This window comes from Coffea eugenioides, chromosome 5 (genome assembly GCF_003713205.1).
Source record: "Coffea eugenioides isolate CCC68of chromosome 5, Ceug_1.0, whole genome shotgun sequence".
NCBI lineage: Eukaryota > Viridiplantae > Streptophyta > Magnoliopsida > Gentianales > Rubiaceae > Coffea > Coffea eugenioides.
Genome location: NC_040039.1, coordinates 2,940,952 through 2,958,388, shown reverse-complemented (window position 1 = coordinate 2,958,388; position 17,437 = coordinate 2,940,952). Strand labels below are relative to the sequence as shown.

At 33.7% G+C, this 17,437-nt stretch overlaps 1 protein-coding gene across 1 annotated transcript; it reads right to left on the bottom strand.

Moving 5' to 3' along the window:
• Positions 1–744: 744 nt before the first annotated feature.
• On the bottom strand, positions 745–12,591 carry LOC113770352 (probable LRR receptor-like serine/threonine-protein kinase At3g47570). The gene is made up of 4 exons (XM_027314772.1): positions 11,616–12,591; positions 7,131–7,493; positions 1,183–3,192; positions 745–1,094 (listed from the first exon to the last, which is right to left on the bottom strand). Exons 1-4 carry the CDS (start codon positions 12,523–12,525, stop codon positions 745–747), a joined length of 3,633 nt encoding a protein of 1,210 aa, XP_027170573.1. The 5' UTR covers positions 12,526–12,591.
• Positions 12,592–17,437: the final 4,846 nt, after the last annotated feature.

The following is a 17,437-nucleotide window of genomic DNA, read 5'->3' as shown; positions in this document are numbered from 1 at the left end:
AAATCCTCTTTGCCTCAAAATCCAGTGCCGCAATTTAAAGATGTGTTCGAAGAGATTAAATGGGAGAAATTACATGGTACGGTTCCCTGACCACATCAAATGCTTTTTATTCGTTCAAGTACAACATGCAATGACGACAAAAATGAAGAAGAAGAAGATGATTCACAACGCCAAAAAGACAAAGATCAAGACTTCAAGAGCAATTTACCCAAGTGATTTCAAAGAAATCGAGAAAATAGCTTTCAAAAAAAGGTAAAACAATGCAAACACGTCAAGATGTTAAACCAAATTCCCATGCTCACTCGCAGTCACACAAATGTGGGGCACCCTCATGTGGGTGATTTCTTTTGATTGATCTGTTATGTCTTTAGAATTCCTTCATATGTGCGTTTTATTTTTTTGATCATTACATGTTTCTTTTCCTTTAACAGAGATCAGGTTTGGCCCCCCTCTAAATCGCTGTATTTTTTTTCGATTATAAATAAATTAAGGGATGGCATCCCTATTATAAAAAAAAAAAAAAACAGTGTAACTTTTAAAACAGTGAAAGTGCTAGAAACCTTAAGGAAGGCTTCTGAAATTATCTCTAATTATAACCAACTCACAACAACATGGCCTAGTCGAATTGATGTTTGGATTGAATTTAATAACTATGTTTTTAACTATTAAAGAAGACGTCACAATACAAAAAATTAGTAGTATTCGCATTAAAGAAACGCCTTGTGCCATTCATTTTATAAAACTCTATAATTTTTTAACTAGTGGGACTTCAATATTTTCTAGTCTGGTCACAACGTTCCTCATGTTGATTCTCTTGTGAGGTGAATCGCTTAGACAGAGTAGCCCAACATGAAGAATAGACAACAAACACTGCTCCATCAGACAGAAGTTCTGATCTTCTTCGTGAATTAAGTTTCTGTCAACAACTTCTATTACTGAGTTTGCCTCTACAGATTTGCTAACCCATTGCTTCAAGTTCAATTCTTCACCAAAGATATCATCAGTTGGCTTTTTCCCTGTGAATGTTTCCAGCAAAATTATGCCAAAACTGTAGACATCACCACTTGTAGACACTATTCCATTCTCTCCATATTCTGTAACAATAATTGGCATTAAGTGTTTCTTAACATTTAGAATAGTTAACAAGAATATCATAGTTTAGAAAAAGGAAATTAGAATTACCTGGTGCCATATAACCAACTGTGGCTAAAGTTTTGGTTTGAACCATAGTTTCCCCATTGCCAAAGATTTTGGAGATACCAAAATCACAGACGTGTGCAACCATATCTTCATCTAGCAGGATGTTGCCAGGCTTCAGATCACAATGAACAACAGCTGGTGCGTGATTGAAGTGAAGGTATTCTAAAGCCAACGCCACATCAACAATAATCTTAAACCTTTGTACCACGTCCAAGAAATAATTTTCAGAATGCAACCATTTTTCAAGGCTCCCATTTGGCATATACTCCAGTACCACGGCTCTAAAATCACGATTAACACAGCAACTGTGGATTCTTATCAAGTTTCGGTGACGGATGCTGGCCAATACTTCACATTCTGCGTCAAAGTTCTTGGTTACTTCCCTAGATTGCAGATGGAAAACTTTTATCGCGACTTCGGATCCATCGAGGAGTGTCCCTTTATATACAGAACCAAAACTTCCAGTTCCAAGTAGATAGTTCGTGCTGAAGGAATCTGTCGCTTCTAGTAGCTCTTCGTAAGAAACCCTTCCCCAATAAAACTGTTGAAGTAATGATCCTTCACCCGGTGATATCTCACTTGATATTTCCCTGCTTCGTCTTTTTATTGCCAACAAAAATGTGATGATTGCAACAATTAGGACAGCAAACACGATTGGAGGTAGAATGTACTTCAAAATGTTTCTTGACCATGAATGGGAAGGGGAATTTGTTCTGCAAGGTGGCAAATTTAACCTAGCTAAGCCACATAATGCATAATTTTGCACAAAGGATTGAGCAGTAAAGTTGGCAAATGGTCCATCTGTTGGAACTTCCCCTTCCAGTTTATTGAAAGACACATTGAAGTAATTTAGGTCTCCAAGCTTCACCATGGACTGCGGAATTGTTCCAGAAAAATCATTGTGAGACAAATCCAAATACTCCATGCTTATCAAATTTCCCATAGATTGAGGAATGCGCCCTCGAAAAGTATTGTGTGCCAAGGACAAAAAAACAAGTGATTGAGCACTGCTGAATGAACTTAGAATATCACCTGATAATTGATTCCATGATAAGTCTAATTCTCTTATGACCTTAAGATTCTGAATCTGCGAGGGAATATCACCACTTAAAGAGTTCAAAGACAGGTTCAGACTTAAGAGATCGTTAAGGTTCCAAAAACTCAATGGAATTGTAGATGTCAAATTGTTGAGGTGCAAGAAGACTCTTCTCAAGGATTTGAGTTCCCCTAAGCAATCTGGTATTGGACCAGTGAGCATGTTTTCATTCAGATACAAGTCACCAAGCATTTTCAGTTGGCAAAGCTCAGCTGGGATGGAACCTTGAAGCCCATTGTGTTCTAGATATATACGATCCAAATGAGCTAGTTTTCCAATTGTAGAGGGGATGGATCCTGTGAATTCGTTGCTATCCATGTTTATGGATTCCAAGCTGCTTATGTTTCCAATTTCACTTGGAATGGTGCCCTTAATATGGCTTCCAAAGGCATTGAACATAGTAACAGTTTTTGAGAAATTCCCAATTGAAGTTGGAAGGAAACCATTGAATTGATTCAGTGATAGTTCCATTTTCTCCAACTCTCTGCAATTTGTCAAAGAAGAGATGAACTTTAGTTCTGGGGTTGACGATTCTCTGGTGAAATTGTTTGCTCCGACAAAAAGTCTTTTGAGGAATCTTAATTTGCCAAGGGTAGTTGGTAAAGGGCCAGTAAAAGAGTTAAAGTTTAAGGAAAGGAAGGTGAGCTTAGATGCATTGGATATAGAGCTTGAGATCATCCCCGTGAATTTGTTGTTGTCTAGATTAAGCACTTGAAGATTAGGAAGTGTAGTCCACATGCTAAAAGGGAGAGAGCCATTGAAGTTGTTCTCATCCAAGCTCATCCTAATTAGTGATGACATATTGAATACCTCTGGGTGAACATGGCCTGCTAGGTTATTACTTCCAAGATAAAGCGTTTCCAGTTTGGGGTTACCAATCTCACTTGGTAATTCACCTGCAGAAAATTTAGCATCTTTAAAATAGTAGAACTCTTAAGATGCCTATTAAGTTCTACTTCTCTCATATCTTTGTTTTACACAATGAAAGAAAGTAGAGAAGAATGGGGATGGATAAAATCAGGGGGAAAATGTAAATGGAAATTCACAGTCTTGTTTATATAAATGGCTATGAAAATATTGGATAAATTAATCTAATTTGAGTTACGTCTAGAACTAACAAATTGACCCTTTTATTAGTCCTTTTTTTGTTGTTGACATTTAGATACTAAGAATCACAATCAAAAGGAAAAATGACCAGTTTTATTCCTTCAAAGTTGAAAAAAAAAATTTATTTTCATCAATCACATTTAAAACAATTCAAGATCATCTTTTGAATTTGTCATTTTATCCCATATCGGGATTTTTATAAAGAAATCTCTCCTCTTGGTACTTATATATATAGTGGGTTTGATTGAATTTAATTGTGCTAAGGGCATCAGCTCAAGTACCGTATGCACCAGTTCAAGAGAGTTTTAGCTGGCTCACATCCCAGTCTAAGATAGATTTTGGTTAGGCATCAAACCAAAAGAGCAAGTTATGGGTCTTTGGACTGTTAAATATTTAGAGTCTTTTGTATTTTCAATTTTAGATGCTTTTTGGGCCTTGGAATTATTTCTTAGGTTTTGTACTCTATTTCTGTTATAATAAATCTGCTACCCCTTTACCCCTTTTGGGCCTTCTGGGTTTCTCTATTTGGTTTATTTGATTAGTTATTGTTTTTATTGGGTTGCCAATAACTCTATTGTTCTTGTTGGTCAATTTCTTGGGACCAAACATAACATTATCGACCACATTATGAAGAGGTACTAGTGTCATCTCAAAACCAATTTAGATTAACTTTAAAATTGAGTCGGATGCATGCATAGGACTTCAGAGCCTAAATGGAAAGATAAAATTGTTTCTACCTTACATCAAATGAAAAAATGACCAATTTCATACCTCACAATTTTTAAACTATATTTTTCGTGCTCATGTTTAAAAGGATGCATTTATCAGTGAAAAAATGAAGTTTAATTTGTTGTTTACTTCTGTTCCAGTCATTTGGTTGACAAATAGCCCCTGCATGTATACACATGTGCTAGGGTGTGCTTAAGCATGTCAATGGATATAATCTTATCCAAATCCAATTCAAACCCAATATACTTGGATAAGGTTTGAACTTAATTTCTCAAACCTAAACCCTACTAAGATCCAGACTCTGTATGAGAGTCACAAGTCAGGGTAGAGTCTAATTCATTATGATTTATACCTAAATTCATATCCAAACCAGACCCTACTCGAACCAATGTATATATTAATAAGGCTAAATATTTATATATGTTATGGTTGTTTTCTTTTTCAAACTAATAATAGTTGTTATTACAATTGGTACAAACTTTTTCAAGGAAAGAGAAAAAATAAAGGCAAACAAATGAAAGATTAGATGTGTAAATGCACATGAAACTTTGAAAATAAATAAAAGTGATTGACAATAATTCTTCCTTTGAGTTCATAACATCACATTCAATTTCTTGAATGTTAATTTTATTATTTAAAAACAAAAATGTATGGTATTTATGTTTTTTATGATACTTATGTTATTTTTGAACTTGATATATTTTTTAAAAATTTTCACTTTAGTTCTTCACTATATGTTCAAAAAAATACTCACATATATTCATTGGATACCCAAGTCCATGAGAGTCTAGATCTAGGTTTATTTTTCCAAATCCATAAGGGTTTGGTCCTTGATTTAGATCTAACTAAATTTAGTGGATCTAGATCTGAATAAAAAAAATCCAACTCACATCTTACCCATTGGCATGTCTACGTGTGCTATTCCTGGTCAGAGAGTTGATGGGAATTCGGATTATGGGATGAAATTTAAACCAGTTCAAAATGTGGAGGATGATTTTGCATCCTTTGAATGTAGGGAATGAAATTTTTTTTTCCAAATTAGAGAGATAAAATTGGTCATTTTCCCCATATGTTCTGGAGGGAAAGAATTTTACCTTCCTATTTAACAACCTAAATATGATATGCAAGTCATTGGAGTGTGCAACTCTTAGCCAGAAAGTACATTGGAATTTAGTTTTGGACGAAAGTGTATATTTTCATAATGCCAGATATGATTTTGAATCATATTTATTGTAGGGTACAAAATAAATACCTTTGAAAGTATAAGGGACAGAGTTGGGCATTGACCCTTTGCAAAATGCTTCTATACGGTTTTCGACGTAAATGGACACTACATTGTTTTAATTTTTATCCTCTCAGCTTTACAGGACAGATTAGGATTTCAGCGGTAGTAATTTCATTGTGTATTTGACCAAACAGTTTGTGGTCTGGATCTTCCTCTAGTTGTTTAATTTATCCTTAAATAGCATGCTTGCACTGTGAATTATTTTGGATATATTAAACCCTAAACTTTCATATTCGTCTCATTTGAGTTAAAGGTGTTAACAGAATTAACAACTATTTTGTGCATGCATACCACACATCTGTTAATAAGCAAATCAATCAAAAGGAAATAAGCAAGAAAGGGAAAGAATTAGGAAGGAATAGAAAATCTAATTTATTTAAGCTTTGTAATTGAAACTTAAAAGCAAAAGAAGAGGAAAAGAATGTAAACAAAAGATGATATGATGTTTTGTTTTGGCAAAGGATGTAAACAAGGCAAAGGTTTAAAAGTTTTTTTAAAAAAGAAAAAGAAAAAAAAAAAGAGGAAAACAAAACATAAGAAGAAGGGTGGAGACGAGGAAGAAAGGCGAAGAAGGAAAGGGAAACGAGCTATACAGAAAGTCAGGAACCTCTTCAAACAAGTAAATAAATATTCAACGATCATTTATAGCTTTTTCATTATTTAAAATTGACCCCTAAATATTTTAGATAACTATAATTATGCCTATGAGCTTTTCTAAATTTTCATTTTTAGCTTTAATATCTTTATTTTTTGCAAAGAGGTCATAGAAATTTAGTACTAAGCTGATCAATTCGTATTTAAAGCTTCCAAACATCATATTTGAGTTAGGTTTAAAGGGTATTGAATTATAAAATGTTTGGAAATAAAACTTGAGAAATTAAATGAATATTTTTATTCTTGTTAACAATATACTTTTATGCACTCTAGCATATAATATAATAAATTTTTTAATTAATATATTTATAACATAATACTGACGTCATTTGATTCTTAATACCAATCCGATCTGATTGAATCCACTGACCCATAACCCCCAACCTCAACCTAGTCACTGCCCAGTCCAAGATTCAAAACACTGGTTAAATCTTGTTTTGCACCCCTAATTAGGAGTTGCATTTTGAATCCATAAACTCTAATATTTGGAGATATCAAGCTTTCTAGCTTTGTTTTAATCTATTGTTGCAAACTTTTTTCTCTATGTGCATAGGCATACAAAAACTTTTATCCAATATATGGCACACCACGTCATTATATAAAGAAATTTTTTCATGTTTATTTTCAGTATCTTTATTTTCTCATGTGTTTTCAAATATGTATGTGTGTGTATATATATATATATATGTATGTATGTATCTAAATATAGTCGTGATAATAACTTAGAATTGAATATACAAAAGATATGAGTGAACATGTAAAATAAATAGCATGAAAAATTTGAGTGCAAATGGGTAATACACTTGTGTTAAGTAAAATTTGACCCGTTGACTAACTGTGTGACGGCGCTCGTGAAAATCCATTGATTTTCTTAACCCAGTGAAAGGAAAGGTCAAATTGAGAGGAATATGAAAGTTATGGTGCAATGTGTCCAAAATGAGAATGGTAATAAATCAGGGGTAAAACTATAAAATGGAATTTGTCGCATGTATGTATCCAGACGAAACTCTTCCGAACAACAATGTAGGCACATTAAACATATGGAGGTAAAGTACATACCTGTCAGCATGTTATGATCTAGAAGAAGGTTTTGGAGCGATGTTAGGTTCCCAACCCTCTTTGATATGCCACCCGTGAAGTTGTTTTTTGATAAATCTAAAGTTTCGAGGGTCTTGCATTCCCATATGAACGAGGGAATCGAGCCAATCAGCTGATTGGTTGAAAGATGTAGCTCTTTGAGTGCTGGAAGGTTGTAAAACTTGTCTAACGGTAAGCTTCCTGTGAGGCTGTTGTTAGACAAATCCAATGCTCTCAAAGAGGATATATTGAAGACAGGCCATGGAATTCTCCCTGTCAGAAAGCTACTCTGCAAGTTTAGTATCTGCATGCTGCTAAGATTTCCAATTTCCATTGGAATTCCGCCTGCATGAAATATGAAAAATTCATTCATTCAGTCTATCAACCAAAGGAAATAAATGGCTATCTTGAAATTTGGAAAACAGGTTAGGATCTCGTTAATCTATAAAATATATGGATTTATACTTTCCTGGTGATAAATGCCCTTCGTAATTTGCTTCATGGCCAATCTTAGTCATGTTCATCAGAAAAATTTAACCAAATTGACTAGATTGTGCTATTATTTTACAATGATTCTGTTATTATTTGCCTCTTCAGTTGGACTTACATGTATATTAACAAATAATTTTGAGAAGATTTCAAATATCCGATCTCTTAATGCCCTTCGTATCACTGTTTGAAGTTTCATTCGCTAAGTACAAGCATGTGAATTGGAAAATGAAGAAAAAGTTAAAGAAAAAAAAGAAAAGAAAATAACATGTACAGTGGCAAATTAGTGCAACAAAATATTGGTGGATTGGTAAATGGAAGAGTATTTTTTTTCTACTCTCTCAAGTGTCACAGCAAAGAGATTGGGGGTCAATGGTTGGATCATTCAAACCGAATAACGTGATCATAATGTATGCAAAAATACTATATATATAATTATTAAATATGCCTTTTGTTTCTCTTTTTAATTCCCCACCGGTTCCTACCTTTCAAACTCTTAAAATTGTATTAAAATTTGATATTTAATTTTCGACTTTCCAGTGTTAAGTGATGACTCTAGAACTCAATACAAAGACATATTGGAAAAAATTTAAAACAAAGGCTGTTAATTTCATATTAGGAAAAGTTCGTGGGAGCCTTTATAGTTGCTCAAACACATAATATTATAAATTTCTACGCATTCGTAATTTTGCATAATGCCAGATGATTCCCTAAGGTTTCAAGTAGCCACATAACTCCTCTATAGTTTTATATAATGTGGAAAATGGACGGAATGTTTTAAAAGTGCATATAATCAAATTATAATATCCACTTAACACCCTATATTTTGTATAAATAATCAGTTTATTCCCCTGTGATTTTTATATAAATGTAATTCCCCTATACAAGGTGGTTAAGTCATTATTTGATTTAGTATTTAAGTTAGGGTACTGCTGGTATTTCAACTAATGACATTACATAAACTATTTTTCATTAAATTTCTATTTTACATGAAACCATAGGGGAGTGAAATGAATATTTTGAAATATTAGAGGGTTATGTGATAATAAATAAAATCACATGGGGGTTATTTTTTTTTTTATAAACATAGGGGGTTATTAGCAATTTACCCTTTTATTTTTCTTCTTTTCACATACTCGAACATTGACTGATAGTCTGAGACTTCTTTTTGTCGACTTCGGAGCTTAGTTCCACGCTAAAACAGTACTCACGCTCTATATTCTTCCTAACCTTATTTTTAATGTTTTGATTACTTCTTTTCTATTGTCACACATAAAAAAAACCCAGTCTTTTTTTCGGATTTTACCAGTTTTTAGTCTGATCAGGTTTTAGACCAAGTTTTTGTAATAATTTAATCGAAGACTTAATTGCTTTGCAATTCAACTGATTGAACCGGTCAACTAGTTCGAGTTTAAAAATACTATTTGTAATTGATGGCTTTAACGTAGCTAAGATGATATGAAGTTTATATTAATTCTATGGTTGGATTAATTTCCAGCAATATGGCAAACTTACCCAAAAATATGGCAATTTGCCAAAACAAAAAAACCATTGGAAACGAATTTACAGCCATTGTCATTTTAGTACCCGTCAAGCAAACAAATAAGGGCAATTGTTGTAGCAATACAAAACAAGTGTTCCCCTTTATTAGTTGGCCATGTCTTATCTTTTGTTGGTTGGTGGGGATGATTTTACGTGTCCATTTTCTTGACTTGAGTATAGGGGTGTCAACCCACAAACTTGCCAATTTACGTGGCTGGTCTTCTGCCCCCACGGGATAGCTCGAGCGGTTCGCTCCCCCTCCTTAGGGTATGACGACCTTTCTGGCTTGTTCAGGATTCGAGTCCCGCTGTTAACGTGCTCGGTGTGGAGTGGGGCCTCCTCTCCCGGGCTGCAGGGGATTAGTCGGGTCTCGTAAGGATTGACCCGGACACCCCTGTATTGACAAAAAAAAAAAAAAAAGAGTATAGGGGTTTCAACGGGTCGGGTTTGGATCCGGGTCTGATCCAAATCTGATAAATTTTTTCGGGTTTGGGTTGACAAATAATTTCAATATCTGGATCCGGACCCATTTACTCTAACAAAAAAAAGGCCAGATACGGAATATAGGATTCCGATCCGAACTCAAACAATATATTAATAATTATATTCTAAATATATTTTTTTATTAAATTAACAATTTAGTAATGACTTTCTAGATTTATTTTTGGTTAGTTTTAGATTAACTATTGCAAGTTATTTGTGATTTAGTTTTGTAATTTGATTTATTTAAGTTTGGATATTGGATTTGTAATTCGTTTTGGATTTAGTTTTGAGATGTTTAAATTTGGAAATTTTCTTTTTGGGTAGATTCAGATCCGACTGGCGACCCTTCGGACCCGATTCCGGGAGTCTAAGGTCTAGACCCGTTGGGTGTATTGATCGGGTCTGAATCTACTACATAAAAATGAGTCTAGATCCAGAATTTTCAATTTTGGTCCGACCCGACCCATTGACACCCTTACTTGAGTAGCTACTGAAGAAGCCACTACATTGGAAAATATATATGAAAAAAATATATTGGACTATCATTTTTCCCACCAACTATCTAACGAACCCGATACAGCTACCAAATTGTTAGAAAGAAAGACTAATCTTACTTTTTCACGGAAGAAAGGATAAAATATAGAAAAGTCCTGTGCGGTTAAATGAACCTATAGAAAATCCCCTTATAATTTCAAAACATACACTTCATTATTTTGTGATTTGAACTAATTTAAAAAAGTTATGAAAATAGTCTGACTTAATGGGTTTGAAATACACGTACCTCTTTTTGCTTGTATTTGTACTGGAAACAAACAAATTTTCAATTGATATACCTATTATATTTTTAGATTTATAATACAGAAAAGCTTCTTGTAGTTAAACAGGTGTATAGAAAAAGCTCCCTATAGTTTCAAATAATATAATCCGATATCTCATGGTTTGAACTAGTGTGAAAATTGACAAAAATCATTTAAATTAATGAGTTTGAGGGTGCTTGACTTGGAAAATAATTTTTAAATCAAATTTTTAGCTAATCTACCTAATAAACCCCTTAGAGCTCATAAAATTCTAAAAAACAACCCAAACTTCCAAATACAACTCACCTTATTTCTATACATAAAATAAATAAATGAAAATATTTATATACACAAATAAATAAATAAATAAAAGTTTCTAAATAAAGTCACCTTATTTCTAGACACAAAATAAATAAATAAAAATAAAACACCACTCTCATCTCTTCCTCCACCACCACTCCTACCTCTTGCCACCACCACTCTACACTTTCCACCACCATCCTTCCATCTATCACCACCCTCCTCTAGTTACAAGAAGGAGGCGAGGAGATGCAGAAAACGGGTTGCAATGGAAGGGAAGTGGGGGTGCAGTGGAGGGGAAAGAGGAGGAAGACAGAGGGGGAAGAGAGAGGAGGAAAAAGGAGAGGGATAGGAGTTTGATATAGGGGAGAGTGGTGGTAGAACGTGTAGAATGGTGATTGCAGTGATAGGTAAACATAGGGGGCTCTTCCGTAGGTTGACTTAACTATAGAAAATTTTTTCGTAAGTTTGCTTAACTAGAATAGTTGTTAGATGGTCTTTTATGCATATACATACATATATATTAGTGTAATTGAATCAATTCTTCTGCCTCCGTTAGTTTTGATGATTTCCGCTACTGTTTCAAATTAGTTCAAACTACGAGAGCCGGAAATGTATGATTTGAAATCAAAAGAAGTTTTTTGTAGTTTAGCTTAACCACAGGAGATTTTTCTGTATTTTACCCTGGAGAAAATGTTGATAATAAAGCATCACATAATATTTTCATGTAGCATAAGTTAACAATGCAATTTGGTATGGCTAGAATAAGATTGCAAATGGAAAAATACGGAATTAGCAAATTTTCTCACAGCACTTAAATATGAACATAAGTTTGGAGTGGAAATGGAGTTCACACCTGTAAAAATGTTTCCCCCAAGAGATAAATCCTTGAGCTTGACCAAGAATCCAAGTGTTCTTGGAATCTGACCGTTGAACTGATTGTAGGACAGTGACAAATGCTCAAGGTCTCTGCAATTATATAACTCAGATGGAATTGAACCTTGAAGCTGATTGACTGAAAGGTTCAGTCCTTTGATCTGTTTCAACTGATGGTTGCAGATATCTAATGGGAGACTACCAGATAAGCTATTCTCTGCAAAGTCGATTTCTTCCAAGGATATATTGAAGATGCCAGATGGTATGGACCCGGTAAGCTGGTTACCTCTTAAAGTTAATGTCCTCAAGTTGGAAAGATTTCCAATCCCTTTTGGAATATTTCCTTCCAATAAATTGTACCCCAGATTCAGTTTCTCCAGATTTGAGATATTCCCTAAAGAAAGCGGGATCGCACCTGAGAAGGTGTTGTTGTTGAGAAGAAGAAATCGAAGTTCTTGCAAGTTTCCAAACCATGAAGGGATTTCTCCAGACAAGTTGTTGTATCCAACATTCATCTGTTTCAAACTTATCAGATTAGCTAACTGATGAGGGATGAAGCCACTGAAATTGTTATGGCTGAAATCCAGTGAAGTCAAGAATGTGAGATTTCCTAGATGAGGAGGAATTATCCCTCTAAGGCTCCAATTAGAAAGATTCAGAGCTGTAACCCTTCGGTTCTTGAAAGCACAAGAAATCCCAGTCCAGTTGCAGACAAAGGTTGTGGAAGACCAATTGTCCAAGAAGCCAAAAGGGTCCAAAGAAATATGGCTTTTGAATTCAAGAAGAGCAGATAGATCTGTGGTGAGATTTTGGGGTGGTATAATTGCTTGGTGAAGCACAAAATAATTTGCCATCAATAAAGAAGCAATGAGGACATGAATTTTCACCATTTTGAGTAGGAAATAAAAACTTTGATGCAAATCCTAGCAAATATGTACATATAAAGGAACCTCAGAGCTGGCAATGGTCTTTTGTATTTATTGTAGCTAGACGCCGGTTTTACCCAGTTGTTTCTTTTTCTTTTCTTTTCCATTCTTTGGTTTTCAACAAGGAATTTTTAAGTGAAATAACGTTATAAGGGAGCATTGCTTCTGAATAGATTATTAGTTATATTGGTCAATCTTGCAATTTGATACATTAAATTCCAGGGCTAAAGCACAAATTTGGGAAGAGATGTGCATAATAGAACTTGAAATTCACAAAAAGGACAAATTCTCAAGTGGATAATAGAATCTAATAGAACACGATATCAGGTGTTCAATAGCAAATTCTCAAGTGCCCTTTGAACGGAACCTGTGTCGGCTGAGGAAAAACGTACAATTTCTGGCCCTTCGAGGCTCATAAGGGATGAAAGGGTCCAAGATTTCATTTATTGAAGGAAAACTCAAAGTCCACCATTTCATGCTAAGTAGTTTTCTGCAATTATGATTTGCCATTGACTGATTGGTCCAAGATGGAGATGTTTTGACACTCTCCACCACACACTTATTTTGTAGATAAATAACCAGTTTTGAGTGGAACGCATGGGAAAAGCAACAATCCAGATGGGTCTTGGAATTTTACTTGATCTATGGCTGCTGATGGTCCAAAAAGCTTTTATTGAAGCTATAATTTTTCTTGTTTTATTTTTCTATTTATTTATTTTTTGAACAAGTAGTAAAAATTAGTGGCAAGTACAAAATTCCACTTGTGTTCTCTAAATGCTTAACTAGGGAAATAAATATTCGGTCATCATTCATTGTTAATTGGTTTTTTTTTTTTTTGAATGATTAGGTATTTCCTTAAATTTTTGGCTAAATTTCACTTTGGATTCTTAAACCATAAACTTATTCCTGCTTTGGTCTTTAAACTTTCAAACTTTGGATTTTTGTGCTGTGTACAATATGGGTTTTATTTGTTGTTGCATTGGATTTGTGGCTTCGGGTAACAATAATTGGCTATACTCATAAACCACTCAAGTGGGTCGTGCTTGTTGTTGGAACAGTTAAGGAAAGAACTTGTTGAAAGTCCACAATATGGTTCAATTGATAAAATGCTCAAAAATTGACGAGTTTAACTGGCAGTTCAATAATCGTATTATTTAGTAATTTAAAATATTATTTCATTATATGATATGACCGCCACTTTCAATTCAACCGCTGGACCTACGGTTGAAGAGTGGCCTAGTTGAAAAGATGTTAAGACTGGATTTCATAACTATACTTCTAATAGAAGACATCACAATACAAAAATTTATTAGCACTGGATTAAAAAAAAACATCTAGTGCCATCCATTTTATCAAACTCTATACTTATTTAACTAGTGGGACTTCAATATTTTCTAGTCTGGCCACAATCGCAACGGATCTTCTGTCCCACACCCTGTGCCACTCTCTGTCCCACTTTTTATTATATTGTTATTTCTTCTGCATAAACATCATGTTTTAATTCTTTTTTGTTTCCTTAAGATTCAATAACTATTAATTAAGTAAAAAATAAATACAACACCTTAAAAAAAGTAATATATAATAGAAAATTAAAAAATATAGCAGAAAATTCATAAAAAATCTCATTTTTTATGCATTTTGACTTTTTGAGTTTGTTAAATTTTGTGTATTACTCAATTAATAGTTATTGGATTTTAAGGAAACAAAAAAGAATTAAAACATGATGTTTATGCAGGAGAAATAGCAATATAATAAAAAGTCGGACAGAGAGTGGCACAGGGTGTGGGACAGAAGATCCGTTGCGGGCCACAATGTTCTATTAAACTAACTATGTACATGTGAATGTACTACACAGCGAAAATTTAAATATACTTAATCTAACCATTGTTGTCAAGCACAAGTTGATCTCTTCTTGTGTCTTTTATTCCTTCTTGTTTATTCTAACAAAAAACAAAATATGTAGAAGAAGGAAAAAGTACAAGAAAAATTTAGAGTAAGGATCTTCTAGCCTATGCCTAACCCAAAAAGTGTTCAATTGATAGAATACCATAGGCTATTTATAGTCTAGGCTAGGGACCCTTATTGGCAAATACAAAAATCCCTAGGGTTTCCTTTCATCAAGGAAATCTTGCCAAAATTCATAACTGAAATAATATTTTCTGACTAATTGATTGATTTGATTGATTAACTGATTGAATAAGACATCAATTAACAGTAGATATCAACCAATTATTAACAAATGGAAGATACTAATTAATTATTGACAAAATGTCAATCAATTAATCAGGATGTCAATCACCAATCATTATATAATGGGAGATGCTAATTAATTATTGACAAAATGTCAATCAATTAATTATGATATCAATCACTTTAGAATCAATCATGTAGGTCATAATTGCCTCAAAGAGAGGCAAGTCTTACATTCTCCCACTTGACACACATGAAATAGTCATGTGGGTTTTATTTGTTGTTGGAACAGTTAAGGAAAGAACTTGTTGAAAGTCCACAACACAATGGTTCAGTTGATAAAATGCTCAAAAATTGACGAGTTTAACCACCGGTTTAACTAGCAATTCAATAATCGTATTATTTAGTCATTTAAAATATTATTTCGTTATATGATATGACCACCACTTTCAATTCAACCGATGGACCGACGGTTGAAGAGTGGCCTAGTTGAAAAGATGTCAAGACTGGATTTAATAACTATACTTCTAATAGAAGACATCATAATACAAAAATTTATTAGCATTTGGATTAAAAAAAAACATCTAGTGCCATCCATTTTATCAAACTCCATACTTATTTAACTGGTGGGATTTCAATATTTTCTAGTCTGGCCACAATGTTCCTCATGTTGATTCTCTCGTGCCGTAAATCGCTAAGACAAAGTAGCCCAACACGAAGAATTGACAGCAAACACACTGCTCCATTAATGTGCTTTTCCTTGGCAGCTATCTCCCAAACTTTAATATGCAATCATGGATTTGATCGGGAACCGGTGGAACCGAACCAAACTCGGGTTTCATCAATTAAAAAAACATGTCACATCCATCTACTCAATTAAACTTGTTTATGCCTATACTTCAATTAAGACACCGAGTAGTACTTGTAAAAAGCAACACCCAATAAAAAAAATGAAAGTTTTTCTAAACTCTATTAATGTGCTTTTACTCAGTAACTATCTCCCAAACTTTATCACTGCAATTTAAAGAATTGACCCCCGCCAAATTTCATCAATTGCTCTATTTTTTTTTTTTTACCATAATATGTTCAATAATCCCCCGCCCTCCCTCCCCCAAAAAGATAAAACAATCTATGACATGATCCGTTGTATTAGTAAATGACTTGATTGAGTACGTTTTGATATGCACTCTTTTGTCAAGCATGTATAACAAGTTATTCGAATACAAGTTTCACAATTTCATGTTTTCCACCTTTATTTGTACAATTTTTTTGGAAGTTAAATATGTTTTGGCAAATGATAATGCGTGCGCTGTAGTTGCTAAAAAATACTTACTTGTAAATCCTACAAGATCCTGGAAGGGCAGCATGCATAAGAGAGTAGTAGGTTTAAATTCTTTAAAAATACCACCTTTATTTGTACAATTTTTTTGGAAGTTAAATATGTTTTGGCAAATGATAATGCGTGCGCTGTAGTTGCTAAAAAATACTTACTTGTAAAGCCTACAAGATCCTGGAAGGGCAGCATGCATAAGAGAGTAGTAGGTTTAAATTCTTAAAAAATACCACCTTTATTTGTACAATTTTTTTGGAAGTTAAATATGTTTTGACAAATGATAATGCGTGCGCTGTAGTTGCTAAAAAATACTTACTTGTAAAGCCTACAAGATCCTGGAAGGGCAGCATGCATAAGAGAGTAGTAGGTTTAAGTTCTTAAAAAATAGAAAATGATGGGCAGAAGCAACTCTAATATATTAGAGCCAGGTTTCAATCCTGGGACCTGTGGATTATGGGCCCACCACGCTTCCGCTGCGCCACTCTGATTGTTAGTTCAACTTATAGTTATTAATAAATATAACTTAATATAAATGTGCAGTGGAATTCCATGTCCGTGTCATGCAGCCTTTTGTTATTGAGTTTGTGACTTAAAAGCACACCATCTAGCTATAACAATCACAGGATGTCCTTAAGCCTATGTCATAACTGAGTTCTAACTTGTAAGACAAAGTAATTTATATCAACTCTGCAATTAATTGTGCAATATAGAAAATATGAGATAAATGTATATACTAAAAATAATAATTGTAGACACTAATACAATAAATAGAAAAATATCAAATTTTCTCTCCCCTTAAAATTTGTTTTATTTATATATTATTGTATTAGTATCTATATTTGTTGTTTTAATATCTACATTTATTGTATTCGTATTTATGTTGCATGGTACAATTATTATTGATAATTCTAGAAGCCACTAGTCCCAATTGTAGCGGTGTTAGACTACTAGTTGCTACTACTACAATTTTTAGTGGCACATCAACGATGTTCCTATCAAGAAAGAAATATGAAAAACAATAAACTAGAGAAGAAGAGTGAGAGAGTACAACCTCAATATATGTGTCATGTAACTGTGATTATGTATATACTGTCAGTATATATAAGATTAACTATTATTTTTAATCTTCACCCAATAGTTTTATTTTGCCCGCTAAGGTTTGATCTAATGTCCTTTTCTCTCCGACAAGTTATAGAATGAGGCATATTAGTTCTTTTCTAATAGGTTTGGTTAAGTATTTAAGAGTTGACTAATTTAACTATTTAAAAATGTCTATCAAGACAATGTTCATTTTCGTCACAAGAATTAGTTTAATGTTCATCTGGCACTTCCTGATTGCACGAAGTACTCAAT

Excerpts from the sequence above, each read along its gene's own strand:
- LOC113770352 (XM_027314772.1), bottom strand. The coding sequence starts at position 12,525 with ATGGTGAAAATTCATGTCCTCATTGCTTCTTTATTGATGGCAAATTAT. Across the intron at positions 3,193-7,130 it reads AGATCATAACATGCTGACAG|GTGAATTACCAAGTGAGATT; the intron begins GTATGTACTTTA and ends AATTTTCTGCAG. Across the intron at positions 1,095-1,182 it reads AGTTGGTTATATGGCACCAG|AATATGGAGAGAATGGAATA; the intron begins GTAATTCTAATT and ends TTATTGTTACAG.